Source organism: Morone saxatilis, unplaced genomic scaffold (assembly GCF_004916995.1).
Source record: "Morone saxatilis isolate NCDOM2014 unplaced genomic scaffold, NCSU_SB_2.0 Contig21, whole genome shotgun sequence".
Taxonomy (NCBI): Eukaryota; Metazoa; Chordata; class Actinopteri; family Moronidae; genus Morone; species Morone saxatilis.
Genome location: NW_023339774.1, coordinates 709,319 through 730,467, shown reverse-complemented (window position 1 = coordinate 730,467; position 21,149 = coordinate 709,319). Strand labels below are relative to the sequence as shown.

At 39.6% G+C, this 21,149-nt stretch overlaps 1 protein-coding gene across 1 annotated transcript in view; it reads right to left on the bottom strand.

Moving 5' to 3' along the window:
* LOC118332434 (solute carrier family 12 member 2-like) overlaps positions 1-21,149 on the bottom strand; it is a 37,705-nt gene that overhangs the window by 4,105 nt on the left and 12,451 nt on the right. Inside the window, 13 exon segments of the mRNA XM_035667716.1 lie at positions 1,948-2,049; positions 3,423-3,546; positions 3,675-3,782; positions 3,892-4,049; positions 4,137-4,221; positions 4,572-4,696; positions 4,788-4,896; positions 5,020-5,130; positions 5,752-5,891; positions 7,569-7,635; positions 7,637-7,668; positions 9,528-9,603; positions 10,522-10,641. Of these exon segments, the coding sequence (XP_035523609.1) occupies positions 1,948-2,049; positions 3,423-3,546; positions 3,675-3,782; positions 3,892-4,049; positions 4,137-4,221; positions 4,572-4,696; positions 4,788-4,896; positions 5,020-5,130; positions 5,752-5,891; positions 7,569-7,635; positions 7,637-7,668; positions 9,528-9,603; positions 10,522-10,641 (1,357 nt within the window).

Sequence of the window (21,149 nt, the reverse complement as noted above, 5' to 3'; positions counted from 1 at the left end):
TTTGACTTTGCAAATTATATCATACGTGTGGATTGCGGTGTTTGCATATACAAATAATATTGAGACATATCTCTCTCCATAAGGATGCTATGACCCAGTCAGTCAAAACCTGGACAAAAAAAACTCAAACTATCGGCATAGATGGATACCATTGTTTTATTTTAATTATTTTTTATTTAACCAACAAATTAACTAAAATTATTATCCACAATGGCAGCCTGGTAAAAGGCACAGGGTGTAGGGGCTAAAAACTAAAATGTAATTGAAAATGCTTTTCTGTAATTTCGGAGAACTGAGCCTTTAAAAGAACAAATAACTAACAATATGTTCAGAGATCAGTCTCTTGCTTCACTTTCCACAAATGATAAATTTCCAGTTTCTGGTGCATTGTCCCATGAACATTACAGCTCCTGGCAAACTGTTCTGATGCATTCGTCAGTAAACAGCAGGGCCTAACCACACTGAAATGGTGTACTCTACATTAAAATGGGCTTCAAAGTAACGGAGGCTTTTTGTCCCAATTTAACACTGACTGTCATAATCATTACCGAGTAAATCATATAAAAATTACTCATCTGATGCGACAGTGTTTCAGTAACAGTGACCTACACACTTGTGTAGGAACATATTTCAACGCAAAAACAAAGTGATTGAACAGAGGGGGTGGGGGGGATATGGGAAGCACCATCTTAATAAACCGTATCATAAATATCTGACCAATTACTAGTTTATTTCAGCACATATTACATTAGACTGCATTATATATTGCTACAATTACAGTAATAAGGAAGTATGGGTGATAGGTATTACTAAGTCACTTTTAATTTGACAATGTACATTACAATGCATTGGAAATATTTCACAAACCCTTTCATAATTTGTTCTTCAAACTACTGTATTTGAAACTTGAGGTTTATTGTACTAGCAAGGAGATAATACTCAGAGTTTGCCAAATAAATAAAGCTTTGATTTTTGGAAACATAATGACTATTTAAAAAAGGTTTCCCCCCTAAAGTATGGCTGTGTATTGGCAGGATACATACATACATACATACATACATACATACATACATACCTACATACATACCTACCCTGAACTGGCAGTGAATTTTTTTTTAACAGTATAATAACTGCATCTTGGAATGGCCACTGATAACTTTAAATGCTTTTAACATGGACAGGAAAATTATGTCCTTGTTTTATTTTTGTATTTCCTCCTAAAAAGTATTTTATTCAGTCTGTTCTTACGTTTGTGATTGCTTGGTAAGGTAAGTTAAGTATAAAGGATAAAAACCACCTGAACCACATTATTAAGGTTGCTGTGACCATCCCCTGCATCTTGAGTTTGAACCCCTTCCCTCAGAAAGAGTACCAAGGTTAAAGTGCAAAAGGAATAAAAACTCCTTTGTTCCTTGTGTAATAACCCTGCTTAATTCGCACATGTAATTTACATGTTGTCTGGTTTATGGTTATTTTAATGCCAGATTCAACATCTGGCCACAGGACAACAGTTGAAAATTAGCCACCTGGCTTACACTGGCACATTTAAAGCCATGTTGATCAATATCCCGGTTATAAAAAAGGCAAATCTTGTAAATGCTCATCTGACTGCTACTGCAGTACACCTAGAAAAAACACACATTAATTCTAGCCCAGATTTTCTGTCAGCTTTTCCATGAGCCGTCTGATAGGACCTGTCTTGTGAGCTGTAAAACACTGGCTCTAAGCTCTTTGAGGCACTTTACAGCTCAGGACATGTGTAAGTGCTTTAAGTAATTCCTTTTGAAACCCCATCATTTCCCATCACAATCACTGTTAAACAGCATATGACTCGTGACTCTGCTATCATAGCTGCTCACTTTTACAGTCAGACATAGGATGTTGTCTTAACTTTTTGATCTAGCATGTCTTACATCTTCTTATATCATTTCCGGGTCTTGATCTTACCTGGTGAGTTAGCCAGTGATGCATGGAACACGGAAAAGTTGATCAAGGCATAGGACGCCAAGAAAAAGTTGGAGATGATGGGGGCAATTACGTTCAACTCGGCTGCAAGAAGAAACAGAAACAAATCAAACCTGCAATTTCATGTCTTCTAGTCCATTTCAGCAAGATCCAAAGACTGGCTTCTGATTTGATTCAACTGAATGACTCTGGAAAAAGCTTACATCAAGAACTCAGTATAGCAACCAGTCAGTCCATTTGTTGAACCATCAATTCAATTCAATTCAATTCAATTCAATTCTATTCAATTCTATTCATTTGTAGTATAGCGCCAATTCATAAAAGAAGTATCTTCAGGACACTTTCAAATAGAGTAGGTCTAGACCGAACTTCCTTATAGCATAATTTACAGAGACCAACAGTACCACCATGAGCAAGCACTTGGCGAAAATATGCCAACAACAGCTGGACAGATTGACCCTGTGCCACAATTAGGACTCCTTGACCGGAACTAATAGTCAATTTGGAATGGATATCCACGGTCCCCTTAGGATAAATCGTAAAATCCTTTGATGACCCCATCAGGTGGCATTATAGGAATTGACCCTTCCTAAGTCCCGTCCCTTTTTGCTCTGTGATCCAATATCAGTTAAGCAAACCTCGGTCAGAACCTCGATCAATTTCCTATTTTCCTGTACTTAGATATGCTATGTGCTAGGCTAATCTATGTTGAAAAGACAACCACATTTTGAAGTTGGTTAAAAGATAAAAGCGATATATAGTCATATCTTAAGTTAGCCAATGTTAACAAAACTCAAGCTAATTAGCTAGCTAATCTACATTAGCCCTTATCAAGCTAGTTATCTGGTGTGTTGCTACAGAGCAAAACACTATCTAGCTAGCTAGCTAATCAACAATTACTGTAGATTACCTAGCAAGTTAGCTAGCCTTTTGTTATTATTAGCCAACATTAACTAAGCTAAAATGTGACTATAAATTATTTTTTAATTTTTTTTATTATTAGATTAAATATTCAAATCCAAACATAGAGAGTCTAGCACATAGCCTAGCAGGAAAGGAGAAAGTTGACTGAGGTAAAGGGACGGGACTTAGTAAGGGTAACATTTCCTGTAACGCCACCATCAGACCATGTTCTGCAGTGTCATATTACTGTCAAACTTGATATTTTAAATGGAAAAGACTCTAAAACAGCAAAATCACTTTATTTTTGGGACCATAATTTTCCTAAAATTAGTACCAAATTTTATTGCTCAGGAAACATCTTGGAAATTATTCTGAAATTATAGACCTGTAACACACCTGTAGCAAATAATTATGTCATTAATATTTACATATTGTGGAGCGTAATGAATATTGCAGCCTCCAGGCTTTTAGTCTTGTTTTAATAGTGTTGTGATCTTGCACAATAACAATTCCTGATTTGTTCGAGTAAAAATGAGCACTGTGTGTATCCGTACCGATGAGGATGAAGGCCAGAGCGATAACGAATGTCAGGATGTAGCCTCGGAGGGGCTCGTTGTTTTTGCCGTAGCCTTTGGCAAACATGCCGAGGCCGGGGTAAATGTTGTCCTTACATAAAGCCTGTGGAAATGGAACGTTTGTAATCAAAAACTACAAAATTTCCCACAATCCAAAGCTGAAAGTAAATCCCTCACTAGTTTTGAGTGTAATTTGTTAGATGCCTTGATGTATTTTAGGTTGGGTCTTACCTGGAAAACCTTTGGTGCACTGACTAAAGAGGCCAGAGCTGAGGACAGAGTGGCTGAGAAGATACCAGCAGTGATGATGGGCCCAAAACCAGAAACCAGGCTCATCACCTGAATGGAAGATTAAATGTAAATTGAATTATTTAATTATTTTAACCTCACTCTCTGAAATGTTCCTAATATACTCCAAACTTCTTCTTCTGATAGAGCTGGTTTATACCTGGAAGTCCTTGTGGAGTCCATAGCGGCAGTTGTTTTCACTCTTGCAGGTAGAGAAGTCATAGCCAAAATTGCATGCAGCATCAGTGCAATTGGCCTTGAACTGTGAGCTGACTGTGTCATTAACATGTCCACTGGCATCTCTCACAATACAGGAGCCTGGTGTGAAAAAAGCATTTTAAAATACTTGAAAAGGGGCAGATTTGTAAAGCTATGGAGAATGTCATATAGCAGGTACTACTGCACCTGTTGAAACAGCAACACCCAGGTAGACTATTCCTGTGATCAAAATAGCCAGAAGGGTTCCTCTTGGAATGGCCTGCTGTGGGTCCTGCAACACACAACCACAACACAGATTTAAGATTACAAGCAATCTATAAGTGCACAAACCGTTTAATCCTTATCAATAAAATGCTTTAAGATGTCATCAATCTGCTTAATGCCACGCTGAAGGTCTTCAACTCAATCCCTGTTTCACTGTTACTTGTTTCACTACTTCCAACAGAGGAAATCAATAAAAGAACCACTAATATACGTTAAAGTCCAAGTACAAAAGAATCTACACAGAAAGACAATCGGTTTGCTTGGTTTGACAACTTTGTACTACATCAGGATAAACCCCTAGAAATATATGGTATCTTTTTTTTAAGGCGGTTTGGTTAATAGTTACAGGTGACTTACAGCAAGGTCTCCTGAAATGTTGGCCCCAGCCAGAATACCAGTGGCAGCAGGGAAGAAGATGGCAAAGACTGAGAAGAACGTTTCTCCTCGAAAGTCCGGACCCATGTTTTCCCACATGATTGAACCTGACAGGAGAATGGAGTTTTAAACAACAAAAGGGCAGCTGACGAAACTTTCCGCACCAATGCTGCTAAAGAAATCGGTGTGTGGTCGTACCATCATAGCCAAAGTAGCCAAAAGGTTCCTTGGACTCAACAGAAATGAAGGTTCCGATGAAGTAGTTGATGATGGCTGTGATGAGGACAACGAGCAAGAAGATCTGAGCCTACAGAGAAGCAAAGGAACTCATTAGTTATTATTACTCTTAGACCAATGAATGCATCAATCATACAGCGTGTCTTGTTTTTTTTTGTGCCCAGAATTTAGCAAGACTTGAGCACGTTCATACCTTGGCCTCCCATTCCATTCCGGCTACAGAGATGCCCAGGAGCAGGATTACTGTGATGGTGCCGATGATTCGGATATCATTGATTTCATCCGTCATAACAGCATCTACACTCTGAGAGACAATACAAAGAGTTGTTAAATAGAAAAACAATGACCTACCAATGCAAACATTCAAGTTCTCTGAAATGTATTTATACTTTTTAAAGATAAAAATTAAACTGCAATTCAAATGCAAAATGTTGAAAGAGATAACAAACCTGCATAAGAAGACATAAAACAAATGTTTTTGCTCGCTGTAAATCACTTCTCATGTCCATACTAGCCATTAAGAAATTCCTTTATAAAGTACTTCAAATCTAAGTGATGGAGGACATAGTCCTCGTTCTGTGTAAAAATACATTCCAAAGTTTATCTGAATGATAATATGAGGGTGACCAGCCTGAATCAAGTGTTGAACCCATGTGACGTTACCCATTGGTTTGTGGCGTACCGTTTTATACCGGCACTATGGCCGTCGCCACGTTGTTTTTTTGGAATAACACAAAAGGGAATTATGTACCAAAATTTTTTGGAAGATACCGGGTTGAGTTGTCCACCTCTGACTGCTAAAGCAGAAGAAAGGGACGGATGAACTCAAAACACAGTTGGACTGGTAGAATTGCACCAACAAGACAAAAGACATGGTAGCAATCACTAACTGCTTAAAAGCATCATAAGACACAGAGAGACTTACGGCAAGAAGTTCCACAACTGTTTCAGCAAAGCCCACCACATACATGGCTACAGCCACTGCATTGGCGAAGGCGAAGATCAGACCAATAGAGCCTCCAAACTCTGGGCCCAGACTCCTCGAAATCAAGTAATATGCTCCACCTAAAGATATTGGTAAAAGTTAAATGTTGTTAAAACTTAGAATTGATGGCATGAATGATAAGAACTGCCCAAAATGTGTAGTACCCCCCCCATATTTGCTAACACGGATGTCCTATACTGCAGCCAGCCACCAGGGGGCGACAGAGATGTTTTGGCTTTCACTTTCAGGGAGCTGTCATGTCGTCCATGTTTATATTACAGACAAATGGCCCAAATTAATTATGCACTATCCTCCTCAGCGAGTGTAAAGCGTTATAGAACACCACAGCCACACAAAAAGCAGGCAGTTGGGAGAGGTCTCCAGAGCAGCCCATTGTTCTACATCAAGGTTATATCACATATCACCACTGCCAATCAGCTGTTTGAAACAGTGTGTCTGGCTGGGCATGGTATGTCGCTAACATTTAGCTACCCCATCTTTCTCTCTCCTCTCTCTCTCTCTGCTCTCTCTGCCAATGACCCTAAGGAATTCTGGTGTTGTTCAGCCTGCCTGTACTTCAGAGTCAGGGATCAAGCAGAGGACCTCTCTAGCCTATTAATGACTAGCAACAACAAACAGATGTGGATGACAGGTTCATTTTAATCATTCAGTCAAGTCAGTTATTACATTTTTGGTTCTCGTGGAGGTGACTGTGTCGACGAAACACTAGATTATGTATGAGTATATTTGAATTCAAGGCATATAACTAACCTTTAAAGTTGTGCAGTAGGTAACTTTTATAAAAATAACTCTGTAGTCATATTTGCTGAAACTTTCACTATATCGCTGACAGATAATCTGTAAAACAATCAGGGTTTCTCCTGGCTGCCTCTTAGTGCTCCTACAATGATATCTGCAAGAATCCACCGGCCCAAACCAAAAAACGCACTAATTAGGAGCTGAGAAAGATAGTTGAACACTTGATTCTTCGTTTTGTTTATTCTCATTAAACTTTTTTCCCAACTCAAAATGAATTGAATCAGCATTCAATTGCTTATCTTGTTATAGCGCCAATTCATAACAGAAGAGTGTTCTCAGGACACTTTTTCACAATAGAGCAAGGTCCTGAGGACGAAACTCCTTTTTAGCATTGGAGTGGACATGTGAGAGAGTGAAGTGAGGAGTGAGGAGTGTTGTGGATGGAGTTGAGTGAGTGACGGTGAGTGGACGCTGAGTGAGTGGATTGACGTGGAGTGAGTGAGTGAGGTGGACGTGACTGAGTTGGAGGAGTGAGTTGAGGATGAAGTGAGTGGAGGTGAGTGAGAGAGAGAGAGGAAGAGAGAGAGAATTAAGAGCCCATTCTGCCCCATCGCAGGTGACTCTGTCCAACCCACCCAGCTTCCAGTTCACTCCAACCAAACAAGTGTGGGATCTCATTGAATGCTCTTCTTCTCACCTGAGGAAACTGTGGGAAATGTGGTGGTGTGCATTCTTTATGTGGGTAATCGGGATGAAAGAAGGGTGAAAACACAACACTGCACCGTGATGGATAACTGGACAGCTGGTCACGCTGTTAAAAATTCACACTGCTAGATCACCTGCAGTTTCGCACCAACAGGGACGAAAGGGCCGATGTGGAGAACTCTGCTCGCTCATAGGAGGATTAAGTAAATCGCTGGTGTTTGCTTTTGTGACACACGGCTTTTTCTGACTACAGGACATGCTATCACTCGAGACAAAGGAAGCGACATATATACCTCCTCTTACGGACATCCGTTAGGTGGCGATGGCGGAGGTGGAGAGGCCGGTGATGGTCGTCACTACAGATAGCCATTGCAACGATCAAACAGGAGAGAGCTGCGGAACTAAAACACATTTTACACTTTTACAAATCTTTTGAATGAAAGAGAATTGTGCAGCGCTGGTTAACAGTTCTGTAGCTGCCCATCCAATCACTCTGTCTGGCTGTGCGGTTACGGGAGTCCCAAAAGTCTGCCACATGTGTCACATTGTGGTGATATTTCACATTCAAAGTGGGGAGATTATTCACAAACTGCTGTTGGTGGGTGGGGGCAGTGGGAGTTGTGTGTGAAGTGAGAAAGTAAGCGACAGAGTGCTTGAACACAGGGTTGAAATTTGAAATGACACCAAGTGAGGCACCACGGTTCAATAAACATGGGCTGTGGTATCACGTTGCTTGGTAAACTTTATAGATTGGGACATTTGAATTTGTCAGTTATGTGCAGTCTTTGTCACATCGGAATGTAAAACATTGGCTGTGTATCAAACACTTGTTTCTCTGCAGCCTGGATTATCTAGCACTAGTTGAAAGGAGTATAAAAATGAGTTATAAAAAAGGGCCATTAGTCATTTGATCCAAATAATAAAAAATATTATAATAATTTATTATTTTATCTATTATATTCATCTCTATCCTATCTCGTTATTATATATATCTAAGAATAATATATATATCTCTATCTCTATATATATATATATATATATATATATATACATACATACATATACATACACACACACACACACATACATAATTTGTTGAATTTTTATTTTATAATGGAATTTAGTTTGTGGTAGGGGTTTAAGAAAATATTAAAAAATATATTGTTTTGTGATTTTGTATCAATTCTCAAAATCATTATTCATTTTTGTGTTTAAATCAGCAGTGTAAATGTAAAGTGAGGGCTGTAATGTTGGATGTCACAGGGACTGTGATGAATACAAATGCAGATCTCACTGTTCTGGTCCTGTAAATAAAAGTCAACTGGGGCTTTTTATACTTTTATTTGACAGTGAGAGAGAGGACTGACATGCAGCAAATAAAAAAAAAAAATATATAATAATAATAATAAATAAATAAATATATCGTCTTGCTTAAAGTATGCCAATATATCGGAATATATGAAATTGTAACTCCCGTATTGGATAGGTATTTTGTCGCCAGATTCTTACCAATACACAGCTCTAGTTTGTGGTAGTCACAAAATAGAAAAATGCACTGTTTTCATAGGGACTATTTCAATTTAATCTTATTATTGACACATTTAAACAGATTCTGAAGTATTTTTACATTTTACATAGGGCTGTGTATTGGCATGAATCTGGCAATACAGTATGTATCATGATACAGGGGTTTTTTAAATCTAATTTTAGGAAAACTGTCAAAGTATAAATAAAAAATCTGAGTTAAAAAAAGTTTACCAGAACGGTGGGATCTGCATTTGTTTTAATCACAGACATGGACTGTGATTAATATCAGAAAAATTGTTGGTAGCCACAATCTGCTCCAACTCTCACATCATTACTGATTTTAGTCTGTAAGGGAAGCAGGGCAGTGCACTGACCACTGGTTGGGGCTATAATGGTGTGATAAGACAGAGCATCAAAACTGATTCACCTGATTTGTGGTAAAGTGGTAATTATGGTAAACCTTCCACAAGGGACTTTTTAAAAATGTCAGACCTAATGTAAGATTGTCTACTCCATTTGCTCATTAGCATGGTATTGCAATGCAGTAAACAAAACAAGGAGTCTTACACAGTCTACCCTTTGAAGCAACAGTGTTTAACCACAGGCAGATTGCACACAGTTTCCCATGTCCAAAACACAAACACAAGGCAGGATACTGTAAACATAGTGAGAGCAGATTAATTGTTTCTAAAATCTACCACTCTTAATAGGTGATCTCTCCTTACCAATTCCAGACTGACCCACGATCCATGACATGCGGATGAAGAGCATCACACCCCAAATGTTCAACATGCATCGAACCTGCAGAGAGGAGAGACTGTTACTGTGGGCTTGGTTCAACCAGACATCACTCAAGGAGATTATATTAAGAAAATACCTATACAACTGGATATAAGCCATTAGCATTAGCAAACAAGAAACATGAGAATTAGTGTGAGGTTTATGTTAGAGAGGAAGTAAGGACATCTGCCAAAATAAATACAGGATGATCATATCCAGACACGTCTTAACATGAACACTTCTGACTGTGTCTGAGCGTTTAACCACCAACCAGTATGAGCCATCTGTGGTTCACACTAACAGTCCAAAATCCTTTACAGTGTCACCTGCTTGCACATACAGTTCAAATTGTATAGTAGCACACTTATCACCTGTGACTTCACTGAGTTTAACTGAACACTTGGACATTTGAGCATATGTGAAATATTCCGACCAATGCAGATGTCAGATTCGTTGGTACTAATTATAGCTTATAATCTCAAAAACTTGGGACATATGTAGAACCATTGATGTAATGGACAAACCGTACAGCCATTTCTCTCTTTCAGTATGCAAGCTGCAAAATTTAAAGAAACATTTAGTTTCAGTCTTGCTTGTGTAATGCTTGTATTTTGTAGCTTTTTAAAAAAAAACTATCTTAGTCCCAATGTCAGACCCTGCGCACTGTCCAGAGGTTGATGCCCAGACGTGTCCCACACACAGCAAAATAGGAAAATCCAGGCAGAAGGCTGCAGGATACAGACACTGCCACGTACTTCTAGTGGGTCAGGAGCAATGAGAGGTAATCCCCCTCAATCATCTGTACACACTGAAAATCCTACCTAGCATGTCTTTAACAGTGCTTGTGGGTAACTTTACTAAAAGAAAAAGGAGTCTTGGAAAAATAACTGATGAAAACAACATATTTATGAGTACAAAAGAAAGTCAGGTTTAACTTACCAGCACACCCTTGACCCAGCCAAACTTGACCACTCCTTTGGACTCTGCTGATTCTTTAGCAGCAGCCTCCTCAGCCGGGGTCAACTCATCGCCATTGGCAAACCCATCCTCAAACGGTTCCTACAAAGCACAGACAATAGAATCATTCTTATATGAGGATACATAGACTGTGGAGAACCAAGCCCACTTTACAGACTGTTTGAATCCTGAATACATGGTAACCTTGGTGCCAGAACATTCAAATGTGGTCACAGGGTATGAATCCTGGGTGTAGCTGTGGTCGGAGAAGGAAGAAATCCAGCTAACTGAATATAATAGGCCAAGACAAATCAATCAAGTCAATCAAGCATACGCCCCCAAATATACTTATCTTTTTTAACTTTCTCCAAAAAAATCCATTTCAAAATCAAGTAGAAGTAAAAGTAAATGACGAGTTTGGGACTTTTCTACATTTCTAAGTGAGATTTGGGCTGGTTGTGTGCGGTTTCACTGTGCACGCTGAGGGAGAAGTTGTATTTTCAAGGTTCAAACCATCTTGTAAGAGAGTAAAGCCTGCTCTGTGTAATGTTCAAAGGACTCCTGGTAAATGGGAATGGTAAAACGTGTCGGGATCTGACGTGACTGTATTTTGTGATATCTAGGCCACCTTTAATGAACACCACAATATGACTTCATGAAATGACACTGAAAGACAAAATAAACCCCTCTGGCTGACAGGTCTAACTGGCTCTTTAAAATGGACCGACACACTGACAGAGCATGTGTTTAATACACAGGAAGCTTCCCTCCTGTGCACAGATAATGCTGTGACGTTGGTGGCCTCCCTGCTAGAGGTCGTTGGGTATACAGCATATTGTCCGCCCTGCATTTATAGCACTCGTAATGACCTCGGGATGAATACAGGACGTCTGCAAACCAATCTTTTGTACTTATTCTTCTTATTCTTAAGCTTTACCACCATTTCTTCCCTCCACTGGCCAGGGACACAAAAAGGTTGGACAAAAACCAGCTCAACAGAATGACTTTAGAACAGCTCTGACATCGGCCGAACAAAACTCATTAACATAATGTTCATAGCATAATGTTATATGGTAGTTAAAATGGCAATTGGGGCCGCAGTGCTTATTGCAAGCCACAACAGAAGTGAGGGTTGGCCCGAAAAACATACAGCCAATCAAAGCTGCATCGAAAAATCTATTAATCCAGTGTTCCTCAAATGGGGGTAATTGAAAAAAATATTTTTAAAAAAAGGTCATGCATAATTCTTAAAATAAGAATATAAGTTCAAGAAAACAACGTTCCACAAGTTCCACAAACCACATTTTAAATTCAGTATTTTATTTTCAATGCAATCATTAACTGCCATAAACAAGCTGACGTTTCTTTAGTGAATTTAGTGATGGATTCTAAACATCTGAAATGCAGCAGTTAAGTTTTTCTTAATAAATTAGACAGTGAGAAAAAGTTCTTTGAGCCTGGCTGATTAGAAAGTTAAAAATTGTTTCATTGCTGGTTTTTCCTCTGATCTATATTAATATGTTCAGCAAATGTCAAGGCAGTGTATGATATTATGTAATATATAATGCAAAAGTTAAGGGTGTCACTAGAGGAAAGGCCATCTCCAAAGCCACACATGTCTCAGCATATGGGCACAATGAACACACTCACTGTTATGTTCACATTCAGTGTTCTTCAAAAACACGCATTGGGCATATCCTTGATATCAAGTGCATTTCCTTCCTCATAAAACATTTGCAAAGCTGATTTTTTTTTTTTTAAATGTACATTTAATCCAGCATTGTTTACATCCACTTGCTTCACAGCATTCGTTGGTGCATTGCAGCATCTCTCGCAGTGTTAGCAGCACCTGTTCTGGTCAGTGAAAGTGTGGCACCATTGGTAGGGAGCATGTGCGTGTGTACAGAAATAATTCATGATCAGGCATAAATATTCTCTAGACATCCTGTTCAGGTGTATAAATTACATTGCCTTTTGAACGTGTGTTTTTACATGGGCATTTCATATTCAGAAATGCATCTTTTGCTCCTCTTTTGCTGTGTCATTTTACAGCAGTGGAAAGTGAGTGTGTCGATATAGCTCGGGCTATATGATGATGTGCACATCCCAAGAGAAACAAACACTAATTGTTAACACTTTTCACTGGTGCACATTATGAGGGTACAAGCCTTAATGGGAGAATAGTTTACTGACACTTAGCAGCACTGAGTCATACCAGAGGCATTTAAATACTTAGTGTGCATTTTTACCCTAACAGGCTAATGTATTAGGCGTAATAAATGCACATATTTAAAATGAGATGGTACAAGATAATGTCAAAGAGTCATTTTCCCACATTTCACCAACAGATGGGAGGCATTAGTTGAGTAATATATTATCTCTCATGAGGAAGAATCAATCTTAATCTAATTCACAAGACTGACTGTACATGACACCCACAGCTTTAGATTACAGAAACAACGTATTTCACAACAAACAATGTATTTTATCGACACTCTCCCTCAGGCTCTGTTACACTCTGTTGGGCGTGTTGGTGTTATAAATTATCCAATAATGCTGGGCCTTTGGCATGCACTCAGCTGAGGGAGGGCTTGAGCATCACTTCACCTGGGCCATCTGTCAACATGAACACCCTGCCTGTGTCCCCTCAGTGACTCAGCAGCACTGCTGAGACCTGGAACATGGCAGCTAGACGGAAGCCAAAATCCCTCTCCACGTCCGGGTTCACTTCTGTTCCAAAATGTATTTTTACACTTAACAGGATCCCTTTACTCATTCATTTGTCTTCTTATAGACCCAAACACAATGTTAGGGTATTCTGTTCAGCTAAAGGGGCAACAATTCAACTCATCGGACAGATATAGTCATTATCCTTTTGATTTTCAGATTGTGAAAGAAAATTTAAAAGGGATTCATTTATTAGTCAATTTATATATAGAAATATTTAACATATTAACAACGTGTACTACTAACCCTGTGTGATTGCTATCATTGTTGTATAGCCTGGTTAAGCCCTTTGTCAGAATCCGAAGAAGGGTCACAACTTATCCTGGGAAGGAAAAAAGGCTGAACAGGACTGCTAGGAAGTAGTAGGATCCCACTTTACGGCTAATGAATTAGGTGGTATCAGATCGGTAGCCAAACACATGTACCTGGCCATATGCCACATTTTGGGCAGTATCTGTCAGAGCTCTAAAATGTATATCTATGTATTTACTTGTTGAATTTTGTCTTACAAAGAAAGAATAGCAATATTTAGCAATGCTGCAATAGGTAACTTTTGACAAAAAATACATTTAGTCAAATACCGACACTAGGAGACTCAATCAACTATCTTCACGCATCCAGCCCAAAGTGGTAGTTGTCTTTCTTGGTTCTGATTGGTTTCTTGGTTGATTTTTTCACAGATTATCTGTCTCATGTTCTATTGTCAGGATTAGGGTTGTAACGATACACTCAACTCACGATTCGATACGGTTCACGATTTTTTGTTCACGATACGATTTTCTCACGATTTTTTGTTTTTAAATCAAATTGAGCTACAGACAAATTATGACCAAATAAAATGATATTTATTCTGTAGGAAAAAAAATCTCTAGAGTCCTTTCTTTACAGAAAACTATGTAAAAAGTTTGTGTCCTCTTATAAAAAGAGGAGATAGATAAGACACAGTATAGCCCCTCCGGAAGACCTCAACCACATGACTCTTACTCCTGGTAGAAGTTGTGACACCCTGCTGAAGTGCTGTCATGACGGATGCGGCATCTTGGCTCCAGGTGTTCATCAACAGACAAAAGCCTCATTTTTCACGACGGGAAAATGGCCTACAAATCTTTTCCAATAAAATAACCAGTTGCCCTAGGTAATTTTTGCGCTCTCTGCCGTGTTATGGGAGAGGAATGCAAAGCCTCTCGTAAGGGTGGTTTGCCCCTTGGCAATTTCGCTCAGGAGGTGCGTAACGTTATTTGCTTCTACGTGGTGGCGGCTAATATGCTGCTGCATGTTGCTCGTGTGCCGGTATATGGTTAGAGTTCTCTGCAAATGTTACATGCTGTTTTGGTTTTGTCTGTCCATTTCTCACCGATTGTCATATGTGTAATATGGCGGAAACCAAATGCGCACACCAGGTGATTTAAACGTCGGTGCATCTCCTATTTCAAAGTTGTTGCTTACCAGGCTGCCGTTTCATTTAGTCGTTCAACATGCCTCGTTCACTTACCCTCAGCCCTTGGTATGAACGTACAGCATACGTCGCACGGAGGCCACTTGGAGCGGAGAGGGAAAGTGGGCGGGGAGGACGGGGAATTAAATGAAACGCATTTGCTCCACGGAGTCTTACTCATTGGCAGCCGTACGGACTTATAGCGCAATGGCGAAACTGCAATGCATTGTTGGGGTGATAATCCACTCCAGATGAGCCATTCGTTGCTCACTCGGCTCCTCTCAGCCCTCCGAGGGTCCATCTCACAAGTTCATTCAGTTTCCAGACAATTGAACAACACTTATGACAGCGCGCGGGGATTCCCCAGGGCAAGTCACCAGAGCAATGTGAAGAGGAGCAATGAACTACTAATGAAACGCAGCCATTCTTCCCTCGTCTGTGCCCATACCTACTAGTGATGTAAGTACATGATTGACGCTGACGTTGAACAATGAATCCCAACCGTGATTTTTTTTAAGATAACGTAACCTATTTCTTAAAAAAAAAAAAAAAAAAAAAAAAAAATACCTACTCTACCCTTCTCTTGAATCCGCGATTCATTTGTTTCTGTCTGATTTTTAATCGTGTCACGATGCATCGTTACATCCCTAGTCAGGATATATTTAAAGTTTCAGCAAATATGACAAAAAGCTGTTTTGATAAAAGATACCTACTGCAGCTTTAAATCAAGTTTATGATACATATAAAATAAGGATACCTAGTTAGAAGGGATACTGTATATCCAACAGTTTACAAGTAGTAACTGCACTAGTTACTATTCCACCTCTCTTTAATAAGACAATACGAGGATGTGCACTATTGCTCAACCCTAAGGTATGTAAATAAATAAGTAAATGTCAGATATCAAAACACAGAAATCAGTAAGGGTAAAAATAAAAATCTTGGCAGGAGCTGTGTTGGGATCAGTCCAAAAGATAACCAGCAGGAAATTAAAGTTAGAATTCCAATAGGCCAGACAGTGTGCTTTAACTGTGAGGATCTGACTCTACATGAGTCACACTCACATCCTTTAATTTGAAATATTTGCTGTGTAACCTATTGTTCTTTGTAAGAAACCCCACGGGAGTCCAGAGAGGGCAGGGATGTGACCCTCTAAATGTGAGCTAATGATATCAAGCTCTGGGTAATGACGCAGAGTCTACGTTAATAGGCTCCAGCACATACACATGTAATGGCTACAGACACAGAGAGACAGATCAAGACTTTAGAATTACAGTACAAATAACCTTTGACTCATTTGACAGTTTTACTTATTTGAGCACTGACTGAATTGTGTTTGCAGCACAATATATGTGAAGCTCTGCACGCTGGTACTGTATGCTTTAAGGTTCATTATGCTTAAATTGAACTAGGTTGTAATTTGTGTTGTCTCAAAGGCATAGTGAAAATCCTGTCTCCTCACAGGCTGTTGGTTTTAAACGTAAAAAGTAAGGTTGCAGGATAAGGTGAAATATACCTTTTTGTACAAAAGTAAACCATTTTACTCAGTTCTTATGCATATTGTGGTGTGTTGTTTATACTACGGAAGTTTTCCTTGCTTACTGTATCACAATACATTGCAATACATTGAATTGTAACCCCTGTATCATGACACATATTGCATGACCATATCCCTGCCAATACACAGCTCTAGTACCAGCTATACAAACATGAAATAAAATTGGCAAAATTATGGTTTCAATCAGGGGCTACCTGACCACAGAAACAAACTGACCTCCAGCACACCTTTGTGTGGCAGGATGTTGGCTTACCACATTTAAAGATAATTACAACTGCTTCTGCCACGAGTGATTGAAAACAGCTGGGCAATGGGACATCACATTCTTAGCTAGGAGTGATGTCAGGTCATGCTGCTGATGTCATTATGTAACATTGAAATTAAGGTCTACTGCCCTTGTGCGGCATTAGGGACACCGTCGACCAGGGAGCATCTGTTCGGTTGATTAGTGGAAGCGGGTCAGCCTTGATGCCAGTTCCAGTCTGACTGTCTCTTCATGTTATCTCTAACCAGACCAACAGGGTTCCTAACATTATGAGTATTATGAGTCGTTTTGTTATATTTTCTATTTTTCTGTCTTCAGATGATTAAAAGAATGCTTCAACACATAAGGTCTGTTTGCTGTGGCTTATTTATCTTATTGACACTAATGATGTTAAAGCTCAGGAATGTAGAAACACTGGATCCTCGGGAGTGCACTCAGATTGCAGATCTCCGCCAGGCAACAGATAGTGAAGCACCTACTGCAATCCCACCACATCTGCCAGATGCAACAAGAGATTTAATGCATGGAACTGTACTTAATGTTTTGAATAAAGTTTTTTGTATAGTAAAGCTTGTGTAAGTGTGAGCGTCCCACTGTTTATGAGACTGACACAAAAACCTGAAAAAAGGTCAATTTCCTTCTGCTTCAGTGTTAGAGCTGAAACTGTTCAGAGTCGTGCTTGAATGGAATTTGCCTTTCATTTACAGCGTTTTGTTGAAGTTGGGGATCAAGCGAGGATGTCCACATCTTCCTGCCACAGCAGTTCCACACTAAATGGATCTAAATTACTAAAGCAGACACTAGAGCATGTCATCCAGACCAGTCGAAGTGCCCTTGGGCGTGATAAAGAACCCCAAATTGCTCCCGATGGCTGTGCTGTCGGTGTGTGACTGTGTGTGTATGGGTGAGCTCAGTATTATCATGAACTCCTTGGATAGAAAGCACTGTATCGCGCCTGATAAGCAGTTGGCACCTTTCATGGCAGCCTCTGCCATCAGTGTATGAATGTGGCAAGTGTTGGAAAGTGCTTTGAGAGGTCGGTGGAAGAACTCCAATAATTAGTCAATTAATCGCCAAACAACTGGGTACTACTGATATTCAATCGATTTGTTTTGAGTCATATTTGGAAAGAAAAGTAAAAATTCTCAGATTTCAGCTTCACAAATGTAAATATGTTCTGCTTTCTTAAGTACTCTATGAAAGTAAACTGAATATCGTTGGTTTGAGGACAAAACAAGACATTTGAGGACATCAGCTTAGGCTTTGGGAAACCATAATAAAACATATCCACCATTTTCTGACATTTTATAGACCAAACAACTAAAAACAACTAATCGATTAATCCATAAAAAGTTCCACAGATGAATTGATAGCCCTTGTTCTCAGACCAGAAAATCGCTTGTCATTTACCATCCAAGTTCATTTATACAAAACACCATCTTATTGGGAAGTAGACGGGAGCCACAAAATCACTGGGGAAGACTGAAACACTTTCAGTAATGTCAGTGAAAGCTGGAGGACAGCTACATCATATACTGTATATTAGGACACTTTGTCCCTGAGTTGACTTCCTTGCTCTATGTTAGGAACAGGAAAAGCTTTTAAAGTCAGCCCTCACATTCTTCCACAGTTTGGCGTTCTTCTTGTGCAACACCAGCTCTATATTCCACAGGTCTCGAGCCGACTTTCTAACTTAAACTCAAGATCTGTATCTGGCGTGTTGTCAGGCGATGCTGAATGCACGGCACAGAACGGTGCCAACGACACAGGATGAGTTGGTGAACATTATCTACATGGCTGAAGCAACACAAAGGCTGGCTTTGCACAACAATGACAAAGCATTGAGAGCTTAGCACACCAGTGCAAACTGCACCATGACTCGCCACGAAGGGTCCAGTTACAAAAAAGAAAACCTAATGCAGCAATTAGATGTCACCGAAGTTAACCTTGGCCAAAGACACTCGGAAAGTCAAGTGAAGTTTCAGGAAGAATTTCAAGGCCTACTAATTATCCTGTGTGACTTGACAATAAGAAGTGACAGCACTTAATTTCCAGGAAACACTGGCATGTTCTGCCGACTACATACTAATAATTCATCCGTATAAATTATCAGGACTGACGCAACACACTTAATCAAAAAACAAATAAGGCTCCTGTTTATGTCACTGAGGCTGGAACTGCCAGTTTCCCTCTGAACTACACACCACATCATGGAAAAACAGACACAGATCACTACAGGCACCGTTACTAATGAGGAGTGTATGTTAGGTTGTGTAACAGTAGTACCTCTGAATTAAAAGCACATACTGAAAATTACTTCACAGCATCATTTAAAGTGAGAAGTTAGGAGACTGTTCTTTATTTTGCTCCTGATAAAACATTAGATTATATGTGCTGGTTATGCCTATTCATTTGTCATTTCCACACTCCTGAAAAGAGGTTAAGGAAAAAAATCGATACACTTGAGTATTGTGATATTTTGTTTTGTGATATTTGTATCCTAAATTAACACTTGATTTGTGTGTTTAAACCCACAACTGTTATATAGCAGCGTTGTAGTGGGGTGAGGGTTTACTTTTTTAACTTGTATATGGCCTTGTTGTATGTATTGATTCAACCCTGCATCGTGATACGTATCGTATCACCAGATTCTTGCCAATAAACAGCCCTACTTCTGAGAACATGTTTTCCAAGGTTTCTGATGATATGAAAATTGGAAGGGCAAGCACTGTTAATAAGACAGGGCTCTTCAGAGACCAGCAGACAGATCATTTTTATGTGGTATAGTTATATTTAAGTGTGGGGATCAGGAGTGACCTGGCCTACAGTACACAACATAGTGTATGTAGTGCTTAAAAGCACTCCATTAACTGACTACTTGATAGACAGCAAACAACAATCTTAATAACTGATTCACTAGTAATTTATGGGGTAAAAATAAAGATTTTTCAGTTGCAGATTCTCCAATATTAGGATTCATATGGGGTTCTGACCATTGGTAAAGAGACGGGAGTTGCCTCTAAGTGTTGTTAGTGTGGCTTATTAGACTTTTAGTATTTGTTAGTAATATCTGTGCATTGGTACACTGTGTCCGATATACATATTAGTTTACACTGCAGTGTAAGTATCTTTTGAGCCGGGCTGATGCTGATGGATTCTCAGATACCTATTTCAGGCTGACAGGCCCCCACCTTCCTTGCATGACTCTATGGGTGAAAGAGAGGAACGATCGGATGTCCACTGTCCAAGACATCACACCATTGTTTGGGAAAACCTCCCACCACTCAGTTCATTATTCTTTTACTGCGCTAAAACTCTCCCAGAGTTGGATTCCCTGCTGCCCACTGAGGCCTGTTGATGGAACCAAAATGGCCAGGCCTCACACCGCAGAGATTTTTGTTTTGGAATTGTGTCGAATTACTATTTGACTCTGGCGCGAACGTGAAAGAGGTGACGAGTGAGGCGCCGGCAAACAGTGAGGAGCTTTGTTGCTCAGCAAGGTAACAGCATCTGTTAATGGAGTTGGACGGAGAGCTTGTTTCGGGAACATTGATGTGTTTTTGCTTGAGGTGGCAGGGAGTGTGTGTTCAGCACTGGACACAGGGGTGGGCACATTATCATTTTCAGTATTTATCTTCTGTATTTGACTTATTTATTTCGACTGTAGGGATGTGACACTATGTCCTGTAAGAGTATATAGGTAAACCGTGAGATTGTATCAGATTTTCCTTAAATAATGTTATTAGATCTTATTAGAATGCATATTCTACCAGAAGCACAGAGATGCTTCTGGAACACAGAGTGGCTCTTCTGGTGGAATTTCGAGAATTGCTTAGAACAGGCATGATCAGCTCCGGTGACCACGGCAGAGCCGAACATGTCATAGCCATGTCCAGTGGAATTTAACTGTTAGGCTGTGGGTGGAGAAAGGATCACATCCTTAACTTAAGTAAAAATGCTAATACCGACAAAATACTACAAGTACAGTAAGTACAAGTCGCTGCTGAAAAACATCCTAGAGGAAACTCTGAAAATTACTTTTTAATTTTAAGACCTGTCTTTATTTACTGTTGCTCTTTAATAAAGCATAAGTATTTCTTAACCGGTCACTTGATTAATCAATGGAATAATCGGTAGAAATACTAAAATAATCAAAAGCGCAGCCAACAGGTGTTCTTAAAAAAAAGATAAGCATGTTGGTTGGTTGTTAAAAGTTTAGCGCAGTTGACTGGTAATTACTTTATCCTAGTGTGATTTGTGCTCCTGTTAACTTCTAACTTTGCATCAAATGTGCTTGGCATAGATGTGTTTACAGGAGTCGGCCACCAACAACAACTTATTTTGCAATTCAGTGCAAATTGGCCAGATCGTAGGCACATCCTGCCATACGGCTTGCATGTGTACACACAAGCACACATGTGGCAGCTTGTAAACATGTATATAAATGACGTCTGACAATTTTCCATGATGCTAACCCACAAGCTCTCAGGAAGTTGATTTTAGCTGCCTCCTCGTGAGACAGTCTGCTTCAATGAGCGGAGGGAGAGGCTGTCACATCAGACTGAGCTCCAAACATCTTTGACTGGTCAAACACTTCACTTCTGAGCAGCATGGTAAATGGTAAA